At 39.6% G+C, this 27,335-nt stretch overlaps 1 protein-coding gene across 5 annotated transcripts; it reads left to right on the top strand.

Moving 5' to 3' along the window:
- The first annotated feature begins 535 nt into the window (after positions 1–535).
- On the top strand, positions 536–25,445 carry LOC129777731 (uridine-cytidine kinase). 5 transcript variants are annotated; one of them, XM_055784180.1, is made up of 7 exons: positions 536–1,044; positions 1,175–1,240; positions 1,336–1,672; positions 1,733–1,830; positions 1,889–1,937; positions 23,299–23,418; positions 23,992–25,445. In XM_055784180.1, the coding sequence occupies exons 1-7, from the start codon at positions 934–936 to the stop codon at positions 24,063–24,065; spliced, it is 855 nt and encodes a 284-aa protein (XP_055640155.1). In that variant the 5' UTR covers positions 536–933; the 3' UTR covers positions 24,066–25,445. The 5 variants fall into 5 exon arrangements, with proteins under 5 accessions (XP_055640155.1, XP_055640154.1, XP_055640156.1 ...); XM_055784179.1 differs by having other exon boundaries at positions 537–1,044; positions 24,992–25,445; XM_055784181.1 differs by having other exon boundaries at positions 539–1,044; positions 24,647–25,445.
- The last annotated feature ends 1,890 nt before the right edge of the window (positions 25,446–27,335 follow it).

Raw genomic sequence — 27,335 nt, 5'->3', positions numbered from 1 at the left:
TACTAAATACATTTGGTAATGCAAAATTAGTAGAATGTACAAATTTTATGTACATATTGTCAACAAACCCGCATCCCTACCAGAGATTAGTATATTTTACTCGATAACATTAGTAAGCTTGGATATTGTCATATCTAAAAATTGGTGAAAAAAGAGCGTATTAACCATTTTCATTGTTCCCATAAGGCAATACGGAGGTATAATAAGGATATAATTCTGATACGTGCATTTTCGGCGAGAAAATGTAGCCGATATTGGGCTTCCGAATCATGGTTCTGCTTGACATATGTGTTTATTAGTACGGTCGAAAATGACTATAGATTGGTAGTATTTACCAAAAAATTCGTTATATTTACTAATTATTTCTCTCAGTGCATAGACCCGTCTTGCTGTCATCGTGAATAGGATTCTGTTGATCGAACATTTGGAGATGGATTCATTCCCACTCACACAACAAGCACACATATTTTACATATACCTTATTTAACAGATCAATATTTGGTCGTTCGTCGGTGAATACAAATACGGGTGGAATAAGATTGCTTCTTGGGCTTTGAACCCAACAATTATCACAATTGTCATCCATTGAAATTGAAACACTTCTGAAATTGTGGAACACTTCTATGATTTTATGAGTATTTTGACTCGAAATAACATGAGATCGTGAATATTTTCAAAGTCCATTTATTTTTCTTGCTGTACATTTTATTACATTCATTCTTGACGACACCATTTTTCGTATACCAATACAAACAATCTTCGTGTAGGCTACACCCGTATTTCGGGTCACTGAACTCTCGTTCAAAATAAACTTCATTGAAGACTACTTTTCATTGTCATCTGAATCACGGTCTGTCTTTCGCACAAATTTTTAAAGCGATAGCATAATCGCATGCGAATACCTTTTCCGAAGAATATCATCTCCAAATCAATATGCACGAAAGCACTGGCAGAGAGCCCAACGCTGTCAAAATAAATGGCACGGAAAACGGAGGAAAAACTCCGTTTTTAATCGGAGTGGCGGGAGGAACCGCGAGTGGCAAGGTAAAATATTGATATTTTCAAATTGCATATACACATGTTCGCATTGACCCACGATAAGTATCTGTAAAGCAATCGATAAAACATATTGATTTGCTGATAGTTAATGTTTCCTTCCGTTTGTCCATCGTAGTCGACAGTATGCAAGCGAATCATGGAACAGCTTGGCCAGGCGGATATGGACCACACGCAGCGACAAGTAAGTCTAACTCAAGCCCTATTTACGTAACGCGTGCACCGAGTTTACCAAGGTCAAAATAGCTGTCATTAATCATCTTGCAATGTTTCGCCTAGGTTGTCACTATCAGTCAGGACAGCTTCTACCGTGAGCTCACTCCGGCGGAAAAGGTGCGAGCCGAGAAGGGCCTATTTAATTTCGATCATCCGGATGCTTTCAACGAGGAACTGATGCTCAAAACGCTGCAAGAGGTACTGGCGGGGAAGAAGGTCGAAATCAATGAGTATGACTACCGTTTGAATTCGGTATGTTCCGACAAGAAGCTTGTGATCTATCCAGCAGACGTAGTGTTGTTCGAGGGCATTCTGGTGTTTTACTTTCCGGCTATCAGGGATCTGTTTCACATGAAACTGTTTGTGGACACGGATTCCGATACTAGGCTAGCCAGAAGAGGTAATAGTGGTTATATGTTCATTTGGCCTGATTCTAAAATTGTATACACATCTTTCGCAGTTCCTAGAGATATCAACGAAAGGGGGCGTGACTTGGAACACGTTTTGAACACCTACATGACTTTTGTAAAACCAGCTTTTGAGGAGTTCTGTTCACCTGTAAGTTTACAGGGAATCGTTGCCATTTTCATTATTTCATGATATCTCTACATTTTAGACTAAAAAGTTTGCCGATGTAATCATTCCTCGCGGAGCTGATAATACAGGTATTTATGCTATTTTTTTTGTATCATGAAAGTTTCTTGGAGGTAGATTTTATCAAATTGGGCCAACTGAACGTCAGATTATCTTTTCTCAATGTGGCTCTGGAGCAAGTCCATTTGAAATAGGAAGAACAAAGATATTTTGCCGTACATTTGATTCGATAACTTACGTTCAATCCAGTTTTAAAATGTGCCATTCAAGCTACTTCCGATTAAGTTTGCACATCGATATGTACGACTGGAGTCAAGAATGAAGCGATTCCATCCAACGATATTTTATAAAGTAGTCTTTTGCCATCAACTCTCCGACTTTATTCCCCTCTGCACTTCGTTCTGGTATCTTGTTCCGTGCTGTTTTGCTTTATTGTATCATTTTTCCAGTTGCGATTGATCTAATTGTGCACCACATTAGCGAGATTGTGCAAGCCAAAACCGGAGACGCCATCAACGGGATTCCCAGAACTCACATTACCTTCGTAAACGGGACTCACGCTTAGGAACGCTTTGCTTATATAACCTCTGGCTTTATTTTGTAGCACTTTGTAACATCAAAACATCTCGACGAGATGGATGATGCTAATGTTAAGCGCGGTAGCATGCAGACCAAACCATACACACGACTGTTAGCAGTTTAGTTAAATAGGTTGTTTTGGAACATTTCCTTGAAACGAAAAATTCCCCGGCACGCAGTTTGCTTTTAGGCGAGCACTCTTTGAAGTATTACGTTTTCACTATTCCATCACTATTGTTTGCAGCTGAGAAGCATTTTTGGTTTGTTTCCAAACAAAATTGTGCATTCCTTATTTTTCCAACACTCGAATTATGGCCCCCAATTGTGTAACTGTACCCTTTTCCAGCATATTATTCTAGTTATATTTAATACACCTATACAAACTTTGTACCACGTAAATAATGAGCTTAAGAATACTGTTTTTGTTTTTATAACCAGTCAGTAATAAAAGGACGATAATCGCACGCATGGTTTCATTTCATTTAGCCCAAATAAATTTATACGGTGACACGTTTTAGATTGGGTCATCTGCTCCAATTAGGTCTTAAAAAGAAATATTGAATGAAAGAAATTCATGTGTGTAAAGACTAGAAACTGGAAATCGTCCTGGTTGTGATTTTTTTTATTTACTAAAATGTGAGAACAATACTTAAATGACTTTGGTGACAATAACAATGCTAACATATATGGCATGATTTTTTTTCGAACGTTTGATATACATATTCTTCTTCGGATACCTTTGTGAAATCATCGGAATTGTAAAAAAAGAAAGTTTCTATCCAATACACAGTGGAGGGCAGTGGTACTCAACCATCTTTCCAAAGAAGCCACAAACACATGTTAGTCATGGCGTTTACAACCATTTTACTAGATTATGTATTTTACACACTATTCTAAAGGCTATTTGTTGGATTTTCAATGATTTTATTGGTTTAACTCTTTCACATTGTGTTGTGTTTGCTGATATGTCCAATTACAAGTCACAATCGCCTCTAATGCGACACTGAGTGATGCCTCAGTATGTCCAATTCGAGTCAAATCACTGTACAAACGTTTGGTAGCAATGCCAATGTCGACAGCAACTGCAACGGAATAAATTTTCTCCTTCAATTTTCCACCAAAGAGCGCAGCTCTCACCGCTGAAAAATATCTTTTTCCCATCCGGCTTAAGTGCGATGCACTTTGACGCATCCTTCAACCTGGAAACAATGTTCGAATTCACGAAAATCAATTGAACGGTCCGAAAAAAAGGCAACAGGGTGTCATTCACGATTGAATTGAGAAAGTCTGCGAGTCTGAGGAAACAATCAAAAAATCAAAGCATTATCATCATTACACCAACAAATCCTAAAACGCTCCTAAATTCACAGAAGCTTTCCAAAAAAATTCAAAAATCAATTTTCTTGTGATTACTTCAGATATTATTTTAGTATGCATCGAAATATTCAAAATAACTCCTATAGGGGATTCCGGTCTGGAACATCGAAAAAATCGAATTTGTTTTTTTTTGCATTTTTGGAAAGCTTATGCCCTCAGAACTGTTGTCCTAAAAGAATTTTGACGTAGGACTACGTCTTTCATTTCTATACCGGGGTGTAAAATCAAAGTTTCGAAAACGAAAGCATTACGCCGGAGACCGAGATTTTGAGTGTTAATAGCTCCTAAACAACTGAACGAAATGGTATGATAAACACTTCATTCGAAAGATAAAATGTCTACGCGTTCTATACTTGTTACTTTCTGATCCAAAAACTTGTTTCCATAGTCTTAAATTTGCTTTCAAAATAGGCTATTGAAATCACCAATCGGTATATAAGCGAGCGCCGCTCGGAAATCCACTCAGTTCTAATTGAACAGTGATTGGAGCATGTTGTCGCTGTTGTGGTGAAGCTCTTCATTTATCATGAAAGCGCGGATGAACGGTGTCACCAAGAGCCTGTTTGTGCACCCTAGGCCAGAAGGGAATCTATCAGGAGGAGAGTGATGCCACAAACGGTTCCCTGGGAAGACATCGCTACACACACATACACGCGCGGCTATTAACAGGTGGTTATCGAGTTGGCATTAACCACTGGTGGGCTTCCAGTATCGAGGAAAATGTGGAAATATCTAATCGTTACTGAGAATAATCTGCCAGTTCCTCTGGGAATTTTCAAAATATATTCATGTGAAAGAGTTTAATTGAATGTTTTCTATCCATGTTACACTGTGACCAAATATGTTTCAATCAAGTGCTATTAACAGGTGGTTATCGAGTTAGCATTAACCACTGGTGGGCTTCCAGTATCGAGGAAAATGTGGAAATATCTAATCGTTACTGAAAATAATCTGCCAGTTCCTCTGGGAATTTAAAATTACATTCATATGAAAGAGTTTATTTTAATGTTTTCTATCCATGTAACACTGTGACCAAATACATTAGGTTTTGTGATTTTTCAATCAATCGCAATCAACAGGATAGCTTCTGAAGATTATTCTTCCCCATCAGTAGGATATTTCCGTATCCAATATTGGATGCATAAAACCTTGTGCCTCCAACGTAACGCTCTCGTTTTCGAAGTTCTCCAAATATTCATTCATTCAGAATGAATTCAGATTCAACTTCATACAAATGATCTCTAAATCAACGATAGTCCTACGTCACCCTTGCGGTTATACCATAGATATAACCCACTTCCTGTTTTTTCTTTATTTGATTTCGATGAAAAGTTGCAGCCAAAATTATGAGGTCACCTCAAGGGATATAGTATTGCTGTATGAAATTTAAATGCGTTTTGACGTAGAACTACGTCTTTCAGGAAGGGTGCCAAATCAGAAAACAGGTCACGTTTTTATGAAATAATGTCAACGTTAATAACTGTTTTCACTGTGAACCAATTCTCATGATTTGCATACCAATCGAATCGGAAATTCCCTAAGAATTCCCTACCCGTATATCTAATGCTTATAACTCGAACATTTCATAATAGATCGGAAGGATGTTTGCATCAATTGATAGGAAATATTTCTTCGCGTCTATCTCAATTAATAAAATGTTATTTTTCATGAGATGAAAAATTGAATAACTGTAAAATGTCAAGCGTTATCTAAACTCCCTAACTGCCAAGTTTTGATTGGCCCGATTTACGGTTTCCCCAACACAGACTTCGAAATCGATGTACCTGTGGAAATCCGCTTTGCAAATACATGCTAGTCTATTTTTTGGTGTTGAGTACTTTTGTACTCGTTTGTCGTTGTGCAGACCGGAATATGTTTCCCTTAAACGTACTTTTAAACTGAGAAGCCTGGAAAAATCGTCATTTCAAATACTAGAGGTGAATGAACTTTGGCGGTTCGAGAACTACGTAAACATGAGATGTGCAATAATTTCAGAGGGAAATGTAAAATACAATGATCGTTTAACAATTATTCCGTTCACATTTTTTGGTAGTCCTAGGCATCATATCAAACGTAAAAGGATGTTCATCAAATTTACTTGCAACGGAGAACATAATAAATTACAAAAATTTCGATGCAGTTTAAAATAATACTCAAAGTGGTAAACAAGTGGATTGTATAATAGAATTGCGTAGTTCTACGTCGAAAAAGCGGTCGTGTCCTAGATACAACCCCTTACAATTTTTTCTCGAAACAATGATTTTTCAGCTGGTAGTATCGATCTATTCGACCAATTTGGCTGATTTTTTTATCACCTTGTAAAAATGAATTATCTAAAGCGTTACGAAGCCGTTTCTTGATATCTAATTTATTTGATTTTTTATGAGCTTTCAAACACTGATTTTTTATTAAAAATAACTGGTTTTTAACAAAAATGATCGCCATTTCGGCAATTTTTCAATTTTTCAAAAACCCCTTGTAGAACTTCAGGTATTGTCCTAAAGTTTAAAAATATCCATTGGAATTCGTTCTACGACATCCCGTCGTTTCAGTACCGATACCAGCACCAGCGATACCGCTTTTCAGATAGCATCCAGCTGTCAACAGTAGAAATTAAACGGATATCCGGTCTGCCATAGAAATGAAGCATACATTTCCGCATAATTGAAGAACTAATCAAGCAAACGGAACTAAATATATAACGGAAATACAAATGAAAAACAAATTTCTGCATAACGCGAGAACTAATCAAGCAAACGAAACCAAATTTGGCATGTGGAGGTTTTAGGATACAATAAATGTTTCTATGGTGGTTCGACACTCCTTCCTCCTCTCTTAGGGTGGGCTGTCATACAAACGAAAAACAAATTTCTGCATAACTCGAAAACTAATCAAGCAAATGGAGCCAAATTTGGCATGTGAAGATTTTTGGGGAACATAACTCCATTTGACGCACCTGCGAGAAAACAACAAAAACTGTTTTTCTCAAAATTTTGACCTGGTCCTCCAATTTGTTGGTATGAGGTTCAATTATTATACTCAGAACATATTATTTGGGACCACTACTTCACCAATATAACTGATAAAGTTCAAACTATAACGCTTCAAGGTTGATGGATTTTGAGGAGATTTCTCAAACGAACGAGATATCAGTGGTTTATTTAGCAGGTTTGAAGTGATTCAATTCAATTTTATGTACTTTTCAAGTTTCTTATGTTCATATCAAGTAAGAATGGGGCTGTTTATGAGTTATGCTCTGCATTGAAGGAGGAAGGAGAAGTGGAGAAGCGTGTAGTGGAATGCTTTTAGGAAATGTATTATCAACCCTATTCTGTATTCCGACAGATTTCCAGTTCGTTCGAAATCGTTATTTCGTTAGAATTATAATTTCGCATTCCCTATTTCGAACGTTTTGCCCATTTAATGTTCGAAGAAAAACAGATCGAACGAAATTTAAAAAGCACTCGAACGGAATACAGAATGGAATTTTATCAAGTCGATTGAAATATTTCGAATCGATCGAAATACAGAATAAGAGTCTATATTACAAGGTCAATTACTGTTCTCAGCTTAGGGATGATTTGCTTCTCGTTTGATCGTTTGAGTAATGTCAAAGCTGGTACATCCTTTGCCCTACCCATTTTTGTATTACTTTCTATGCTTGCCCTTCTTATGACTTCCGCTTTGTATTTTATTGTCCGCCGAACACCACGCTCACATTTCGCGGTCATGTCTGGGTCATAATCCGAATCAGAAGACGTTCCGATTATGTTGAGTTGCGCATGCTTCTTACGAAACAATGAATGAGATGGTATATTCATCGCAGTGTTGCCCGTGGACTTATGGGGTTTCTCAAACAAACGAATATTTGCAATTCCAATTGAAGGGAGTTCGTAGAAAATACTTTTTCTGAAATTTAGATAGTCGATGTAGGTATGTATTTCTGTATTTTAATCGATTCGAAATATTTCGAACGACTTCATAAAATTCCATTCTGTATTCCGTTCGAGTTGTTTTTGCATTTCGTTCGATCTGTTTCTCTTCGAACATTAAATGGGCAAAACGTTCGGCATGAGGAATGTGAAATTATAACTCGAACCAAATAACGGTTTCGAACGAATTGGAAATCCGTCGGAATACAGAATAGGGCTGATTATTATCAGAAGATTCGTCTCAACATATTTTTGTATGATGATTTTGATTTTGATGATTTTTGTCTTTCTGTTTACGTTTCGAGAAAGATTTTTGATGATTTTAATTTTCTAGTAACGACCTCTCCAGCGTTTAAAGATGTTCTCATACGAATTAAGTTCGGTGTTCTTTGTACAGTCTCGTCCTTATCCAAATATTTTTTTCTTTAAAACAGCAACATGCGGAATTACCTCGAATATATAAAAGCCCAGCGAACTTCTCCACCAAGCCTAACAGTTGTTGAGTCTTCAAATTAGCGAATTTCGATTTGTAGTGAAGTAAGTGTACCATCTCTCAGACTACCATCCCTGAAGACAATTCTAAGTTTGTTATAAATCATAATGAAAATAATTGATTACTGATTGCATGTAACTCTTACTCGGCCAGTATTAGAATCATCTCAATACACTTAAAAAAATCTACTTATTATAATATAAAACCGTTATCAGAAAAAAAAACTATTCCAAATTCCTTGTAGGAAACATGCCCCTTTATTCCGCGCGGCGAGTGAGGTGAGATTGCAAAGTTTCTCGCTTTATTCTGGAAGTCGCCTTAATTTTCAGCTCTTATTCAATACCAGAGTCGATAGCATATGAGGATACGACTTCAAATCTCACCTAGTGACAAACTATAGTCACCCCATTCGCCTTCGGGAACACCGTGACCTGAGCCATCTCACGTCATTCGCCGCATAGAATAGGGGGGATGGATGCACTATTAAATAGGATATTTTTTTTCAACTCGCAATAATCGCACCTCGGTATAACCTCATTGGTTACGCCACTGCGCAAAGCTAAATTGGATACTTATTTCAAACGAAAAAAATATTATTCGTTAAAATTTGTTATTTAAAAATATGTTTATTTATTTTCTTACTTTTAACACTATTTGTACCATGTCACATGCCGTTTCTTTTAATTTTGTATTTGCTAACAAAGAGGCGTACATTCGGCCTCGAAGCTGGCCGGATATCCGGTATCCGGCCAAACCACTATTCGTTTTATCACTAGTCAACAGCGTAATAATCAAGATATCCATGAATATTCAGATTATCAACGATCGAGGATCGCTCCAACGATCTTCGATGCAAAGTATGGGGGTATCAATTGTGATAATATGTACTTTACTGATGGGTCCACTATAAACGAGTTCACAGGATTTGGAGTGTTCAACAAAATTTTCAGCACCTCCCATAGCCTTCAGTTTCCTTGCTCAGTGTATATTGCTGAATTGGCAGCGATACACTGGGCGCTGGACAGCGTCGCCTCACGACCTGTTGAACACTATTACATTGTAACGGATAGTCTTAGCTCTGTCGAAGCTATCCGTTCAGTGAGGCCGGAAAAGCACTCGCCGTACTTCCTTGAGAGAATACGAGAAATTTTGAGTGCTTTATCCAGACGCTGTTATGTCATTACCTTTGTCTGGGTCCCTTCACATTGCTCAATTCCGGGTAATGAGAGGGCTGACTCATTAGCAAAGGTAGGTGCGATTGAAGGCGATATTTATCAGCGTCAAATCGCCTTCAATGAATTTTACTCTTTAGTCCGTAAAAATACCATCGCTAACTGGCAACGCAAATGGAACGAAGATGAATTGGGCCGGTGGCTTCACTCGATTATCCCTAAGGTTAGCCTCAAACCATGGTTCAAAAGTCTGGACTTGAGTCGGGACTTTATTCGCACCTTCTCCCGACTCATGTCCAATCACTGTTCGTTAGACGCGCTACTCTTTCGTTTCAATCTGGCCGGCAGCAATATCTGCGTTTGTGGCCGAGGTTACCACGACATCGAACACGTTGTTTGGTCGTGTGAGGTGTATCTTGTTGCCAGATCGAATTTAGAGAACTCCCTTCGGGCTAGAGGAAGGCAGCCCAATGTGCCGGTGAGAGATGTGTTGGCTCGGTTAGACCTTGATTACATGTCCCAAATATATGTTTTCCTTAAATCTATCGATGTTCGTGTGTGATTATCCTTATATCCTTATACCCTCCATTTCTTCCTTTGTGAGTAATTGGTCCGCTTGCTATGAACAGGAGAATGAAATGTAAATTCACAATAGATGTACGAATAGATTTAAGAATTGAGTGTGTGTGATTATCAACATTGTAATAATTTCCTTATACCCCATCCTTTTCCTGAGAAAAAATATGTCACCCTTCTAATCTCGAGTCCACCGCGAGTAATCGGTTTCCCACATTACTAACCATAGATTTAAGAAAATTGTTCATATATATAGTTTTAAAAATATATTTCGGCTCCTTTAAACTTATGTAACTGAGCCTGTAAAAATAAACGAATTTATATAAAAAAAATAAAAAACAGCGTAATAACCATTATTCGTGCTCTCAAAAATCTACAATTCGTACATGTTATTGAATCATACACAACCAATCTTCACCTTAGTGGTGCGGCTCAAAACAGCGTCTGTTCCCCATGTCAGGGGTGGCTGATCATTTCGTTCGTGTCAGTGGGACTCTAAAAAGAGCTGTGCACACCGGTTCCTCGGCGAAAAAGGGGGTTGGTGCCATCCGTAAAAATGAAACACACAGAAAAATTCAAATAGAAATTCGAGACTGGATAATCGGACTAGACCTACGCAAAGAACACGGACTAGAGATTGGAAACTCTGAACATGGAACTGTAAGTCTCTCTATTTTCTTGCGAGTACCCGAGTTCTTTCGGGTAAATTGAGAGCCCGCGATTTCAAAATCGTAGCGCTGCAGTAGGTGAGCTGGAAAGGTTAGATGGTGCGACCATTCCAAGGTGGGTATACCATCTACCAGAGCTGCGGCCACACACCCGAGCTGAGTACAGCATTCGTCTTAATTGGGGAGATGCAGAAACCGGTGATTGGCTGGTGGCCGATCAATGTAAGAATGTGCGAGGATGCGAGGCCACTTCTTCAACATCAGCATTAACAATGTCCACAGCCTCCATCCAGTTAGCACCGATGACGATGAAGAACAATTCTACGCGCAGGTAGAGCGTGGATACGATCGCTGTCCAAAACATGACATCAAAATCGTCATCGATTATTTGAACGCTCAGGTCGGCCAAGTGGAGGAGTTCCGACTGGTAGGTTCGGCGCCTATCCGCGAACCAACGAAAACGGCCTAAGACTTATCGTCTTCGCCCCTTCCATGAACATGGCCATACGTAGCACCTTCTTCCAGCACAGCCTCCAAAAACGTTCCCCTGGAGATCATCTCAGCAAAACGAAAACACAAATTGACCACGTTTTGATTGACGGTCGGCACTTCTCGGATATCATTGACGTGAGAACCTATTGTGGCGCTAACATCGATTCAGACCACTACCTGGTGATGGTCAAACTGCGTTCTAAACTGTCAGTCGTCAATAATATAAGACACCAGCGCTCACCATGATACCACCTACGACGACTATAGGAGCCGAACGTTGCTACAACATACTCGCAGCGTATTGAAGCTGCGTTACCGGGGGTAGACGAACTGGATGCTGTTCCCCTCGATGAATGCTGGGACACCTTGAAAGCAGCACAGCAGAGACCGTCATCGGGTATGAACACGAAAAAAACGGAACGAATGGTTTGACGACGAATGCCGAGCGCTTCTGAGCGAGAAGGATGCAGCACGCGCAGCCATGCCAAGACGGTGTTGATGAGGAGCTACACCGGTGCAGTGAACAACGACGACATACCACCCCCGCCGATGGGTGAAGTCAACGAGGCCATTAATCAGTTAAAGAAGCACAAAGCTGGTAAAGATGACACGGAGAGCAACTACGAATTGTACAGTCTACCCAAGCTCAAGCTCACAAAGCAGCTGGTAAGGATGGCCTCGTAGCGAAGCTCTTCAAGGGAGGTCCGGGAAAATTAGTAGAGTGTATGCACCGGTTGATAGACAGGATCTGGGACACAAAACAGGAGTGGAAGGATGGGGTAATCTGCCTCATCTATAAAAAAGGTGACAAACTAGATTTTTGGAACTATCGTTCCATCACAATCCTGAATGGTGCCTACAAAATTCAGTCTCAGATCCTTTTTCGCCGTCTATCGTCAATAGTAAGTAGATTTGTGAGAAGTTATCAGGCTGGATTCATACCCGATTGTTCGACGACAGACCAGAGTTTTACACTGCTGCAGATCCTCCAAAAATTCAGCGAGTATCAGGTCCCTAAGCATCACAGCTTCATTGATGTCAAGGCCGCAGCTACAACTACGGAGAATCATGTACGAACAGGGCTGACAAGACTGATTCAGGCAACGATAAACGGTGTGCGGTGCAATGTGCGGATCTCAGGCGAGCTGTCAAAATCATTTGAGACTCACAGAGCCCTTCGACAAGGCGATGGACTCTCTTGCCTGCTCTTCAACGTGGCGCTGGAATGTGTTATGCGGAGAGCAGGCTTCAACATGCGGGGCACGATTTTCTACAAGTTTAGCCAGTTTATCTGCTTCACCGACGAGGTGGACATAATCGATTTGTATAGCCGACTGAAAAACGGAAAATTCGTAACCACTGATACGATGAATATTGCTATTTACGTTCGATAGTACCTGCTGCTGCCCTTAATCCGGTCGCATGAATACTGAATTTTTTTTCAGTTGGTTTTGGCATCAGCGGCCATCTATTTGAAGGACACGGTTGATTGTTTTATGGCTCGAGGCTCGACAGCAACCTTGACCTTGCCATTCAATTCCGCGGATAATCTGAGTTCTACTGTAATGATATTGCGTAGTACAGTTCATTTAATTGAAGTATAAACAACCGGAATTGCATTGAAAATGTCGACTTTTGTCCCAGAGAAACGCCGTTTGCAGGAAGTTTTATTGCATTATTATTTTTGTAAAGAAGAGTACAGCTGATAATCATCGTTTGCCTTGCGTGGTTTTGAAAAACTAGGGGCAGCTCACACGCAAGGTTGACGTAGGACTACCGTTGGTTTAGTATTCATTTGTTAGAAGTTGCATCTGAGCCAATTCTCAATGAATGGACGAATAGATATTTTGAAATATTGCAGGATGTTTTTTTTGTAAGTGTGTTCATGCAAATGTTAAAGCAACGTAAGCGCTGCTTTGTTTCTATGAATCTAAGACAGTGAAATCCGAGTGTAAATTGTATCCATATTTTATTTTTATTCGGTTCTTGGTTCGTAGGACACCAAGCTGTTTGCATTAGTGCGGGCGTGGAAAAGAAATGGCCAGCAGAATCTAGAGTTGATGATCCTTATCTTCTTTTTTTCTGCGTAGTGAGATGCCGATGACTTTTTACAAGTTTTGCCCGTCCGTTAACACGGTAACAGTATAATAACTGAGATTGGGCTTGTTTGCAGAGAGGTTTTCACCACGTTTATGATGTCTGAGACCGATATTGGTTAGATTTTTTTCAATACGGAATGCTGTGCTGCCATTGAAGGAAATGACTCCACACATTCTCGCTATGCTAGGCCTTGGTATTATTTCGAGATTGCTTCATTTCGATGGACTCCATATCAGTGCCGGTGTATGACCGCCGATGCCGATGGGGATCGCTTCGCGTACTGGGTACTGGGACTCTTCCGAAGCCGGTGCTGTACTGTATACATTAAGGCGTAAAATGAATTATTGAAATAAAAGAAGCCACCGAGTCAAGACGTCTATTTTTTTTACTGAGGAGCCTCTCTTGTTTCTTTCTATTCATCTTTTATTCCTACCATCCTGCACCTTTATTGTTATTGCACATATTTCCCATCATTCGCTATAAAGTATCTCCTTCTAGTATTGAGTTGGTCTGTACCCCTAACGAATAATGAATCTGACAAGCAGCTGAAATGCTCCGCAAAGAAGTCCATAACCTACTGCTCTAACACTTCAAACCATAATTTCTGCGCCTTCGATATACGAGGTCTGTTCAAAAAGTATCGTGACATTCGAATTTACGCGGGTTTCGTATATTCGATTCTAGATTATTTTGTGGCTTTATGTTGGTACTCATGTCTCTCACTTATGCTGACAAGTACTGCTATTTTGAACATTCAGTTAATTTTTGACAACTGCTTTTCTTTTTGAACAGACTTCGTAGTTTCCCGTGCTCTATGTGGGGGCGCATTATCGTGAAACAAAGCTATAGGTTTCCTAGCATCTGAACCATGGGATCTGCCTATTTCTTGACTACTATACTAAACTGATCCTGATATCGGTGCCGATCGACTGTCTCGCGTGTATTCGAAAACTCCCAGTAGATCACGACTTGAAGATTCCAAATCGTAACATGTAACTTCTACCTTTTCGAAACCGTAACAATTGCGTTCTATTCCTACAGAATGCCCTGCGTCTGTAAACGGAAATCAAATCGCCAAAGATGGACTCCTGTAAGCTGACTGGAACCAAAAGCAAAATAGTTGAGGGTCTGTCCGTTTATTCTGCAGAAATGCACAATGCCAATGGATGATTTTCATTTTTTCGTCATTTAACGGATATTCGTGATGAGTTCAGACCTTGGTTGAATAATATTATTCCTCTCACGAACGGTGAGGAACGCTTTGTATATTACAAACCTGTCCATCTCCCCCATTATATGTCCATATTACCCGCATCGGAAAAAATGTTGTACTTTTCGGTCTGTTGTAATTTCAGTAGAAACGTTGACATTTTACGTAAAACATTGGGCCGATTAAGTCGAAACCTTTTTCCGGGGATTGGTATCGTTCCTGCCCTATTCTCCAGACCTGGCCCCGTCAGATTATTACCTTTTTGCTTCAATGGGGCATGTGCTGGTAGAGCAGTACTTCGTCGAATATAAAGTTGTCGAAAAATGAGTCAGTAATTGGTTCTTACTTGAACAACAAAAAAGTTTAATTGGAAAGCCATACATCTTAGAGATGGACGAAATGTGTAAATTCAAACGGAGATTACTTCTAATTAGAATTTCAACTCAACTTCAACTCGCACATCTGGTATTCGACAGCTCGTCATTTTATTTTAATTTGAGTTAGTATTTCTCTACACAAGCTTATTAAAAATGACACTTTCTTAGGAATTATGCTCCTCTTCTGTTCACTCAAATTGTTCAGACTAATTTGATTATGGTTGATCCCGCTTTAATATTCTGATTAATGGTTTACTATGTCAATTTTGTGGGAATTTTTATTGATGTGTGTACATCGGAATGCTGATTCAGATTACTGGGAATTGTTTATGTTCATGCTATCATCTGAGTGGGATGACCAATCATGTCGCGGATGGTCCCTAATTTGTGGCAAATGTGGTTTTCCACGGCGTCAAGCGTCTGTGGCGTAAACCAGAGACTTCTGGTTTGTCTAACGGTGTTCAAACGATTTTTTTTTCTTGTAAATCGGTAAATTGTTTCCTGTAAACGGTAAAAATCAGACCAACGATTTCTTTGGCAAAACGTCATCTCGCACTATATGACATCTGTAGCGAAGCGTGTTTTGCCCTACAGGATGCGAAAGAGGTACGCAATCGATTCAAGGGAGCACGAATATTTTGAAATGGAAAAGGATTTTCGAAAACAAATTGCACGAATCGCATGCATTGTTCAGGTTTCAGTCTATTCGATAACAAACCAAATTAAATAAAAACGAGTGACAGCTGTCAAAATAACGCACATTTATATTTTTATTTGTTATTAGCTGACTCGGCAAACTTCGTCCCGCCCAAAATTTGTGTTTTGTTTTCAATGCCTTCAAACATCCACGTTTTGAAAAAATCGCTTTCGTTCGTTCAAATATGATCATACACAAATCATTTCCCCCAGTGGCATTCTTTTGTTTTTATGTGCTGCAAATCACGACACAAAAGTGAACGAGACAACTCTGCATCGGTTCGCACTTCATGATACACCGACACGCGAGCAGAGCCATCATATACGCTTTCGGTGCAGAAAGTTTATTTTCTTCTTTGCCTCTAACATATGCATATCGAGCTCTCCATGCAACATGAACAGCAGGATCGTACGGACTACGCAAAGCGAATGATTCATATTCAGCTAACATAGCAGATCCTGAGTTTTAGGTCTCAGAGAGTACAAACTATATGATTATTTAGCTCGATAGAGGCTAAGGGAAGGGTAGACAGATCATATTTTCCATCTTTAACGCAGCTGTCCCTTGAAATATGTATATTCATATAGACCGCAAAGTTTTACTGGAATGATAACGTAATTTTTCTTGTATCATTTATGGCTTTGCACTTGCCTGTGCAGTGTGTTTCGCTATAGTAGAGCGGGACGATATATGCGGTTCAAACTTGTATGCAGGCTTCGAAAATAGTTTGCGATTTTTTTTTTCCCAAAATATATATTTTTATCAAGGCTCCTATGGCATTAGCCTGACGGGGCCGGAGTTCAATATTTTAACAGTTTTTTTTTATTATCTATGTTAGTAATATGTAACCGATTACTCGCGGTCGGCTCGAGGTTAGTATTACAAGTGTTCTCGTAATTGGGATGTTGCTGTCTCCAATGCTCTGTACGTGTGCCCGACACGGGATACTTCCTATTTGGATGCAGCTGACCATTAATCAGCAACGCCCCCCTAGTATGTACCCCATATCTAGCGTGGTGCGTCTTCTCGACTCGAGGAATCCAGGATAGAATGGTCACTAACCGGCGCAATCATCAGCTCGTGTAGAGTTGTCATGAGCGGTACAACCTTTGGCTCTTGTTGAATCATCAGTGGACTGCACAACCTTTGGCCCGTGTATCTGTAAAGAGTGTGTGTATGTATTGCCGCGACTAAGTAAAAGTTTATCGATCGGATAGGAGGGTTATGAAACGGGGACACAACGAAGGAAACATCATTAAACGTTGACATCGGCGTTTCTGAGGAACAGGTATAGATGAAGCAGAAGATCACGGCTACCTAAGATATCCCGGACGGGGATATCCGATTGTCTGCCTTTTGCTCTCAGTGCTCTAGAGAGCTGGGAGCGAGCAGCATGGAACCGGATACACGACCAGACAATATGCTCGATGTCGTGGTAGCCATCGCCACAATCACAAAGATTGTTTGCTGCGAGCCCAATGCGATAGAGATGCGCGTTTAGGTTGTAGTGATTGGACATGAGCCGAGATATCACGCGAATGAAATCACGACCTACATTCAATCCCTTATACCAAGCACTCGTCGAAACCTTAGGGATAATCGTGTGTAACCAACGACCGAACTCATCTTCACTCCACATGCGCTGCCAACTAACGAGTGTGTCCTGACGAGGAATGTGAAAATATTCATTATAGGCAATTTGCCTTTCAAAAAGTGTGCCTTCTGAAGCGCCCACCTTAGCTAGCGAGTCCGCTTTCTCATTCCCCGGAATCGAGCAATGAGAGGGAACCCATGCTAAGGTAATCTTGAATAATTTTTCGACCAAAACACTCAATAGATGTCTTATTCTTGTTAGGAAATAAGATGAGCGTTTATCAACTTTCATTGAGCGGATTGCCTCTATTGAGCTGAGACTGTCTGAAAAAATAAAATAATGGTCGATGGGCAGTGTTTCAATGATCCTTAGAGCATAGTATATCGCACCCATTTCTGCGACATACACGGAACAAGGATCTTTGAGTTTGAAAGAGGCACTGGAATTTTCATTGAAGATGCCGAAGCCAGTGGACCCGTTTATGTATGAACCGTCAGTAAAGAACATTTTATCAGATCCAACTTTCCCATATTTTTCCGAAAATATCGACGGAATAACATTGGAGCGTAGGTGATCTGGTATTCCATGGATTTTTTGTCGCATGGACAGATCAAAAATGACAGAGGAATTGCAAAAGTATGGGAAGCAAACTTGGTTGGAGATGCCTGGTGAAGGGTGCACGTCGTGGGTAAGGTACTCATGGTATAAAGACATAAAACTTGACTGAGGAGTCAGTTGGAGTAGATTTTCGAAGTTATCAATCACCAATGGATTCATGATCTTGCAACGGATGAGAAATCTGTAGGATAATTCTGTGAACCGAAGAGTAAGCGGGGGTACTCCTGCCAAAACTTCGAGACTCATCGTATGTGTCGAATGCAAACACCCCATGGCTATACGCAAGCAACGATATTGTATCCTCTCCAGCTTGAGAATATGAATCCTGGCAGCTGATCGGAAGCAAAAACTGTCATATTCTAACACTGACAATATCGTTGTTTTGTACAACTGAATGAGGTCTCCTGGATGGGCACCCCACCATGTTCCGGTTATTGTTTGGAGAAAATTGATTCTTTGCTGGCATTTCTGTTTCAAATACGCAATGTGTCTCCCCCAGGTACATTTAGAATCAAAATATACACCCAGGTATTTGAAAAACATAGAGTGTTGGATCGTTTTGCCGGATAGGTAAAGCTGGAATTGGATGGGTTCGTGCTTCCTAGAAAAAACGACCATTTCAGTTTTCTCCGTAGAGAATTCGATACCCAGCTTGAGGGCCCACGTGAACAGATTGTTCATGGTATCTTGCAACGACTTTTGCAGAGCGACGGGATTAGTACCCGTGATGGAAATAACTCCATCGTCTGCAAGTTGTCTCAGCGTGCAGTCTCTAGTTAGACAATCATCCATATCATTGACGTAAAAACTGTACAAGAGGGGGCTTAGGCAGGAGCCTTGCGGTAGGCCCATAAAACTGTAACGAGAAGATTTTGAGTTGCCATGAGAGAAATTCATGTGCTTTTCTGACAGTAAATTGTACAGGAAATTATTCAGAATTGGTGAAAGTCCACGATTATGAAGCTTCTCTGAGAGAATTTCCATGGAAACTGAATCAAATGCCCCTTTGATATCGAGGAAAATGGAAGCCATTTGTTCTTTGCGAGCAAATGCGATTTGGATTTCAGAAGATAGCAGCGCGAGACAATCATTCGTCCCTTTACCTCGGCGGAAGCCAAACTGCGTATTTGACAGCAAATTGTTCGTTTCGACCCACTTGTCTAAACGAAGTAAAATCATTTTCTCTAACAATTTGCGAATACAGGATAACATTGCAATCGGCCTATACGAGTTGTGATCGCAAGCCGGCTTGTTGGGTTTCCGTATGGCTATCACTCTCACTTGTCTCCAGTCATGCGGGACAATATTCAGCTCCAGAAACTTGTTAAACAAGTTCAGCAAACGCTGTTTTGCCAAGTCGGGAAGATTCTTCAACAAGTTGAATTTAATCTTGTCCGACCCCGGAGCTGAATTGTTACATGAGAGGAGGGCAATTGAGAATTCTACCATCGAAAAATTCTCATAATCGCATTGGAGCGGAATATCGCGTACGACGCTCTGTGCAGGAACAGAATCGGGACAAACCTTCCTTGCAAATTTTAAAATCCAACGGTCAGAGTATTCCTCACTTTCATTGGTATGGTTCCAGCCACGCATTCTCCTAGCCGTATTCCAAAGAGTACTCATAGCGGTCTCCCTTGACAAACCATTGACGAATTTCCGCCAATATCCACGCTTTTTTGCTTTAATCAGACCTTTTAGTTTGGCTTCTAGAGCTTCGTACTTTCGAAACCATTCCACTAGTCCAGTTTTCCTGAATTTTTTGAAAGCGGATGATTTTTCAAGGTAGACCTTTGAACACTCCCTGTCCCACCAAAGTGATGGAGGACGACGTCGGAAAGTGGTAGCCGGTACACGTTTCTTTTGAGCTTGAAGTGCGCTTTCGTAAATCAAACTTGATATAAAGTTATACTCTTCAAGGGGAGGAAGTTCATGCATCGAAATGATTGCTTCAGATATTAATTCCGCAAATTTTCTCCAGTCAATATTCTTCGTGAGGTCATACGCAACATCGACTGACTCACTAGATTTTGATTCATTGGCGATCGATAAAATTATTGGTAGGTGATCACTACCGTGGGGATCTTGGATTACCTTCCATGTGCAATCCAGGGATAATGAAGAAGAGCAGAGAGATATGTCTAGCATGCTTGCCCGTGCAGGAGGGTTGGCTATCCTAGTTGCTTCCCCAGTATTTAAAACTGTCATGTTGAAGTTGTCGCACAGATCATAAATCAACGTGGCTCGGTTGTCATCGTAGAGTGACCCCCATGCTGTTCCATGGGAGTTGAAGTCACCTAAGATTAACCGCGGCTCCGGCAATGCCTCGATAATATCAAAGAACTGATGGCGGCCTACCGTAGTCCTGGGAGGAATATATATCGAAGCAATGCAGAGTTCTTTGCCATTGATTTGTATCTGGCAAGCGACAACTTCAATGCCTGTAATCGATGGGATTGTTTGATACAGCTCAAATGCGATGTTTGATACAGCTCAAATATGCAAACAACAGTCTTCGTTCCTCTCTTGGTTTAATCATTTAGTGTTACACAAGTGATTACTGTCATTCATACAAGTATCTGAATGATCCTCTCATATTTGGTTATATGTTCGTGAAAGGTTACTTGCATGACACATGCTAAATTTGGTTTCATTTGCCTTGATTAATTCTCGAGTAATGTAGGAATTTGTGTTTCATTTGTATGGCAGCACGCCCCCCCCCCCTTAGAGAGGGAGGTGGAGAGTCTAACGAAACATTTATTGCCCCCTTAAACCTCCACATGCCGAATTTGGTTTCATTTGCTTGATTAATTCTCAAGTAATGCAGTAATTTGAGTTTCATTTGTATGACAGGCCCCCCTTAGAGAGAGGGGTGGAGAGTCTAACCACCATAGAAACATCTATTGCACCCTAAAACCTCGGTATGCCTAATTTGGTTTCATTTGCTTGATTAATTCTCGAGTAATGCAGAAATTTGTATTTCATTTGTATGGCAGCCCCCCCCCCTTAGAGTGGGGGGAGGGGTCTCAAACTATCACGAAAACCTTCCCCGGCCCCAAAATACCAATTTTCATGTTGATCGGTTCAGTAGTTTCCGAGTCCATAAGAATCAGACAGAAAGACAGACAGACAGAAATCCATTTATATATATATATATATATAGATATTTCTAAGAATCGTCATAATTAGATTACCGGCTGCAAATAATATGCTCCTTGTTGCTCGCAAACACTCATGGTACATGTACCAACGTCAACAATTTGAGACAATAGTTCAAATTCAAATTGCGTTCAATTGTATTGTGTTTTGTGTACAAAAAGTACTATATTTTTAAGATTATTGCAGAAGGTTTTGATATATTGGCCCACCTTGTAGTATATTTTTAAGAGTCTTGATTCACACAATTTGAGATTTTGGCAGTGGTCGCAAGTTGGATTTGCGACCCGGACGTGTATGACACTGTCACATGATGTCACATGATATGCGATATGCATATCATGTGTCATCTGATATACGCAGCAAATTATTTCAGCGATGGTAATTGTTAGGGCCCCATGATATCAACTGAATCTTGCAAAAATGTGAGCGATTTTTTACCTCTAACAGAGTACTAATAATTGACATATTCTATCAATGTTCGGACTAGTAAAGATTACGATCTTGGATCGATATATATATATATATTAGGCTGTCAAAAAAGTCCTGCGGTATTTCCGCGAGGTGTCGTTGTAAGCGCGTAGTTCTAGTTGTATTCATTGTATCGAGTCATACTATAGCTTGTTGGAAAGGTATTTTTGCGCGCTATAATATAGTCCTTGACAGTGTTTTGTTTGGTTAAGTCGTTCGTGAGTTATAGTGTCGCAAATATGGAGCAAAATACAGAGAAAATACGACATATTTTACAGTACTACTATGACAAAGGCAAAAATGCATCTCAAGCTGCCAATAAATTTGTGCAGTTTATGGACCCGATACAGTTTCCATTTCCACCGCACAACGATGGTTTCAACGTTTTCGTTCTGGTGTAGAGGTCGTCGAAGATGCGCCACGCTCCGGAAGGCCTGTCGTCGAAAATTGCGACAAAATCGCTGAATTAGCCGAGAAAGACCAGCTAGTAGCAGCCGTAGCATCGGCCAAGAGCTAAGGATAAGTCATCAAACCGTTATTAACCATTTGAAGAAGCTTGGATTCACAAAGAAGCTCGATGTATGGGTGCCACACACGTTGACGCAAAAAAAACATCTTTGACCGTATCAACGCATGTGAATCGCTGCTGAATCGCAACAAAATCGACCCGTTTCTGAAGCGGATGGTGACTGGCGATGAAAAGTGGGTCACTTACGACAACGTGAAGCGCAAACGGTCGTGGTCGAAGCCCGTTGAAGCGGCTCAGACGGTGGCCAAGCCCTCATTAACGGACAGGAAGGTTCTGCTGTGTGTTTGGTGGGATTGTCAAGGAATAATCTATCATGAGCTGCTTCCCTATGGCCAAACGCTCAATTCGGACCTGTACTGCCAACAACTGGACCGCTTGAAGGTAGCACTCATGAAGAAGAGGCCATCTTTGATAAACAGAGGCCGCATTGTCTTCCATCAGGACAACGCCAGGCCACACACTTCTTTAGTGACGCGCCAGAAGCTCCGGGAGCTCGGGTGGGAGGTCCTTTTGCATCCGCCGTATAGTCCGGACCTTGCACCAAGTGACTACCACCTGTTTTTATCCACAGCCACAAAAGAGGCCTGTGAAAATTGGCTATCCGAGTTTTTTGCCAATAAGGAAGCGAGCTTCTATAACAGGGGTATTATGAAGTTGGCATCTCGTTGGGAACAAGTCATCGAACAAAACGGCGCATATTTGACTTAAAACAGATTATTGTAACTAATTTTATGAACAAATTAAAATTCAAAAAAAAATACCGCAGAACTTTTTTGACAGCCTAATATATAAGATCGATTTTTTCCATTCCGATTTCCGATTTTTTGACAATTTTTATAATCTTTTTTTGAATCACTTCATTAAGCTCGTTGACAAAGTCAGTCTGATTCATCTACGATGTACTTCGTTCTTCGCTGTTGTTCTGGGCAGATAACAGTAGTTGAATTTCTAATAGTGCTTTTTCAAATATTTGTTCTAGTTAAATCATTCCATGTAGGCACGAGATAAATGCCATGGAATAGGTTTTTTTTTGACTCTATTTTTTTTCTTGTGGCATTCATGCTGATGAAGAAAACGAAATGCTTTTGACGTTTGAATAGACGAAATTTTTATTCCTTATTTAAAGAAAATACGATACTCATCTAGAATAAGTAGATAAAATGGGGAAAAAAAGGACTTTCAAAAAATCGATTCTTACACCGTTTAGAAAATTAATTCGTCAAGATCGATCTTTTGAGAAAGATCGACCTCTTCGTATCCATTTTCAATCTTATCCAGTTTGAACGTAGTTTGAAATTACAATTGAAAATCGAAAAACTCGTTTCTCTAAAGGTAGAAATGCGAAATTTGAGAGCATTAGACTTATTTTTTCAATTTTTATTCATTTCTAGTGGCCATCGACCTCATTGTGCAGCACATCCGCGAGTTCTTGAACAACCGCACCCGACAGGACCACAGTCCCCATTTGGCGACGGGTGGAACCAGCGCTCTGAATCTGCCCTGCGGCCGAGGTAAGACACACGTTGCCGTAAACGATCCACACTATCGACCACACTAAACAATTGCGCCACAAGTTTCGACCACAAGCGTGGGCTTTCGTTCGTTCATAGTTCATAGTGTGTGCTGTTATTTCATCGCATCGTGTTATGTTTTAAGAATGTTGTCACTGTTTTCACCGGTTCACTCTCATTAATGGCTAAAGAGAAATACCGCACTCTAAGTTCAATGTCGCAAGGAATCACTGAAGTTACTGAAACGGTTGTTCTATTCAAAAAATCATCATATTCAGCCATAATTTGCACACATTTATTATGTGGAAACCAGCTAGGGCATAACATATTTTTCTCAAAATTTTAAACCACATTCGAACAATTGGGTTCGATTGACTGACATCGGAATGATAGTTTATTCCCATTGTTTAGTTTTCTTAAAATTCTGAGAAATTTTTCTCAATTTTCATCATAGAACGTAATTTTTATTTTAGTCATTGGATTAACCTTAGTAGATAGTAATCGAATAACCTTTATGCATTTATTTTTCACAAAATACTACACTATGGAAAATATATTGGGTTGTCCGAAAAGCTCATAATGCTACTGATGACCAAGATGGCGAAGGAGTGCGGAAAAACGGTGCATACATAACTGAGTCAATGTAGGTCTACATACGAGACTGATTCTTTGGTTTTTTTTCTGAAAATCGTTACGAACTTTCCGGGCAACTCGATAGTTCAGGATGTATTTTGTTTAATACCAGTGAATAATACATGTTTTGTTCACGTGTTAGTTCAACGATCAACACGCCGTAATTGGCATCGATAATCCGAATATATCACCACAATCACCCGATTCTCACAGTAATATCTCGATCCATTTTTTTTTACTCTCCTTCAAATAAAGCTACCTTCAAACACTAAACAGAAGTAGAAGCAATACCATAAGCAGCTGATGCATTCTGCTGAGTTGATTTGATGTTTGCTAGTTCTATACCACAAAAAAAACCGAATTCGTAGGCGTTTTATCGTAAGCAAAGACTCATGATCACTAACGTAGTAGCTAATTTAGGCTATTTATTTTTGTTCCGAATTCTCGAGTTTCTAACTAACCGGCTGGTTGAACAAACATACCCACGCACATATGAAATTTCACAAACCAGACCCGACATTCAGAGTGAACCCAAAAATATAACATCCTATTGATTATTTTATTCTGTTCTCGATTCAAACCTGACCATCTCTAGTCCGTTACTTCGTTTTTCATTGAGACAAGCAATTAGAAGGGGTAAATTTAAAGTTATAAAAAAAACAAATATACAATGGTTACATTCATTCGACTACTAACAGCAGCAAGGTTAGAACCAATACCAAAAATTAGTGCTAGTGTTGTACAGAAACCTCCGCGTGATGAAATGCACCGCTGAATGTTAATATCTGTTAATCAAACTCAGTTAACCAAACTCAAACGATCGCTGTATGAAACTATATTTATATTTTATTCTTATCTCACCAATAAATACTCTGATTGTTTCTTCACCCAACGAACTCAATAATATGTAAATCGAAACATGAAAAAACTTCTCTGAAAGATGAAAACTCTCCGACATCAAGCTACAGACGCTTTTCATCGACGGTCATCAACAAGAAGCTGTTCTCAGTAGTACTCAACGATTAGCGAATCCTGGAAAGACAAACCGAAGAGCAATAACAAATTAAATAATAATGTACGCGACAAATTATGCGCTAGTGACCACTATTTTTTAGGAATAATAAACACCCAGTGCAAGTGCAAGGAAAATTTATTGAAAAGTAGGTGGTAGGTAGAGGCCTTTCGTTGAATGCAAAAAAAATGGAACAGCACTCAGATTGGACATTGTTACATTCAGGACAATTGCAAATCAGTTACCAAATAAGCGGAGAGCGTAACTTTACGAAGCTAAAATTCCGTGAATTCAATTTGAGGAAATAAAATATCTTAAACGCGTTTTTTAAATTATTATTTTGTTGTGAGTATTTTATTTAATAAACTTGTGTAAAAATGTACCACGAAAGAATTAATTTATCCGAACTCCTTCGAGCAGATGAGGCACGATTTGGTAGAAAAAGTGCATGAAAATACGGGATTAAATTCCTAGAATTATGCGCCTTAAAAGTCAAAATTTCAGAAAAAATAGTTCTAGGAACTCCCTTAAATCGGGGTTGCAATTTATATTTTGTTTGAGAAATCCCATAAGTCCATGTTTCTAATTACCTCCACGGGCAACGCTGCGATAGATAAACAATTCCATTCATTGTTTACATCCGAGCCGTAAGAAGCATGCGTTACTCAATATAACCCTTTGCGTTCGTTTGTCTGCTCTCAGCCACCACAGCAAGGAATCATGCTAAATACTTTATTCAACGATGTAAGAGTTTACATTTTTGACGTAGGATTACGTCTTTCGGGAACATATTGGGGTACAAATTGAAAATAGAAAATCGAGCGCACCGTGAAAATTGTCCAATTTCAAATGCTTATTGCTCAGTCATTTAATGATGGATTAATGAGATTTTTGCGTCAATCAATTTCGGCACTCCATAACAATTTTTTACATTGAATAAAATAGTATATGTCATGAAACTAACTATCGAACAATTGAAAAATCTCAACCCTTATCTTAACGGAAATACCTACTTCTGATTGGTCGAAATCTACGACACATGCGGCGAGTCCCTAACAGAGACATCAAAACCAAGCTGCCTGGGGGAAATCGGAATTGCAAACGCATGAAAGTAGGGGGAGCTTTTGATCCCATCGAAATGTGTTCCCTTACAGAGACATTAAAACCAAGCTGCCTGGGGGAAATCGATATTGCAGATACATGAAAGTAGGGGGAGCTTTTTTCCCACTGACATGTATTCCCTAACAGAGATTTCAAGTCCAAGGTGTCTGAGGGTAATCAGCATGTAAATACCCTCGTGGCCGATAGTTTAACTAACGACGCGCACAAATGGATAGTGCTCATTGGAACTAGTGTGGGCATCGTTGATTGCATACGTGCTGGCGAATAAGTTGGGAGCGATGAACGAGTGTTTTTTTTTTTGTTATTTTCGTTCCAATAAGAATATTTCGATGGGTTGATTGATGAATGATGTTTCAATGAACTGAATAGAACTTATGCTTGATAGTATTAAATAAAATTTGAATTTGGAATTTTTATGTTGGTTGCTTCGTGAAATTTCATATCATATGACCGATCATGTATTGTAAAATTTTTAACACAACTGTAAGAGTAAAATTGTATATGGTAACTATTGTGTTAAAATGACTTGAAATATGAAACGATTTTTTTTTCTCCCATGCGACGAGCAAAATTGGAAAAATGAAGGAATATTCGAAAAAGTGATTTCACATGTGCTCTACATATCGTATTGGGTGCTGTTAGCCTAATTGAAATTTGCATTGAGGCAAGTAGCATCGTGTTCCGTTTTGTTTAAAGCGAAAAGTAAATGGGTTGTATAAACACTCAGAAAATTAAAAAAAATATATAAATGAAATTACCTTTTCCATTTCAAATATATTTTCTCTATACTAAAGTAACTCTTCATTTCTGGTGAGAAAACTTGTGTTCGATAATGATAATTATCTTATATTACATTGATGAACTTTTTTTCTTAATTCCATCTATACATAACATAGGAGCCATCTCGTCCAGGACCACAGAGGGCGGCTTTAGTACGTGATACGCACCATCTAATGACTAATCACCATCTTTTTAGTATTATCACTCGGTTATGGACACTGGTGGAGTGAACAAACAATACCTAACAACCAGATAAAACGGACCCAAATCATTATCGAAGAGTTTAACAATGTAATTCTTCAAACATATCAAAAATCAGCATGCAGCAGATAGCCTAACGGAATCCTACGTCAACTATGCGGTCGTGTCT

This window comes from Toxorhynchites rutilus, chromosome 3 (genome assembly GCF_029784135.1).
Source record: "Toxorhynchites rutilus septentrionalis strain SRP chromosome 3, ASM2978413v1, whole genome shotgun sequence".
Lineage (NCBI taxonomy): Eukaryota > Metazoa > Arthropoda > Insecta > Diptera > Culicidae > Toxorhynchites > Toxorhynchites rutilus.
Note: the sequence above shows the minus strand (reverse complement) of the source record. Positions and strands in the feature narration are given on the sequence as shown.

Excerpts from the sequence above, each read along its gene's own strand:
- LOC129777731 (XM_055784179.1), top strand. The coding sequence starts at position 934 with ATGCACGAAAGCACTGGCAGAGAGCCCAACGCTGTCAAAATAAATGGC. Across the intron at positions 1,241-1,335 it reads TGGACCACACGCAGCGACAA|GTTGTCACTATCAGTCAGGA; the intron begins GTAAGTCTAACT and ends TGTTTCGCCTAG. Across the intron at positions 23,419-24,991 it reads GAATCTGCCCTGCGGCCGAG|ATGAAAACTCTCCGACATCA; the intron begins GTAAGACACACG and ends CTTCTCTGAAAG.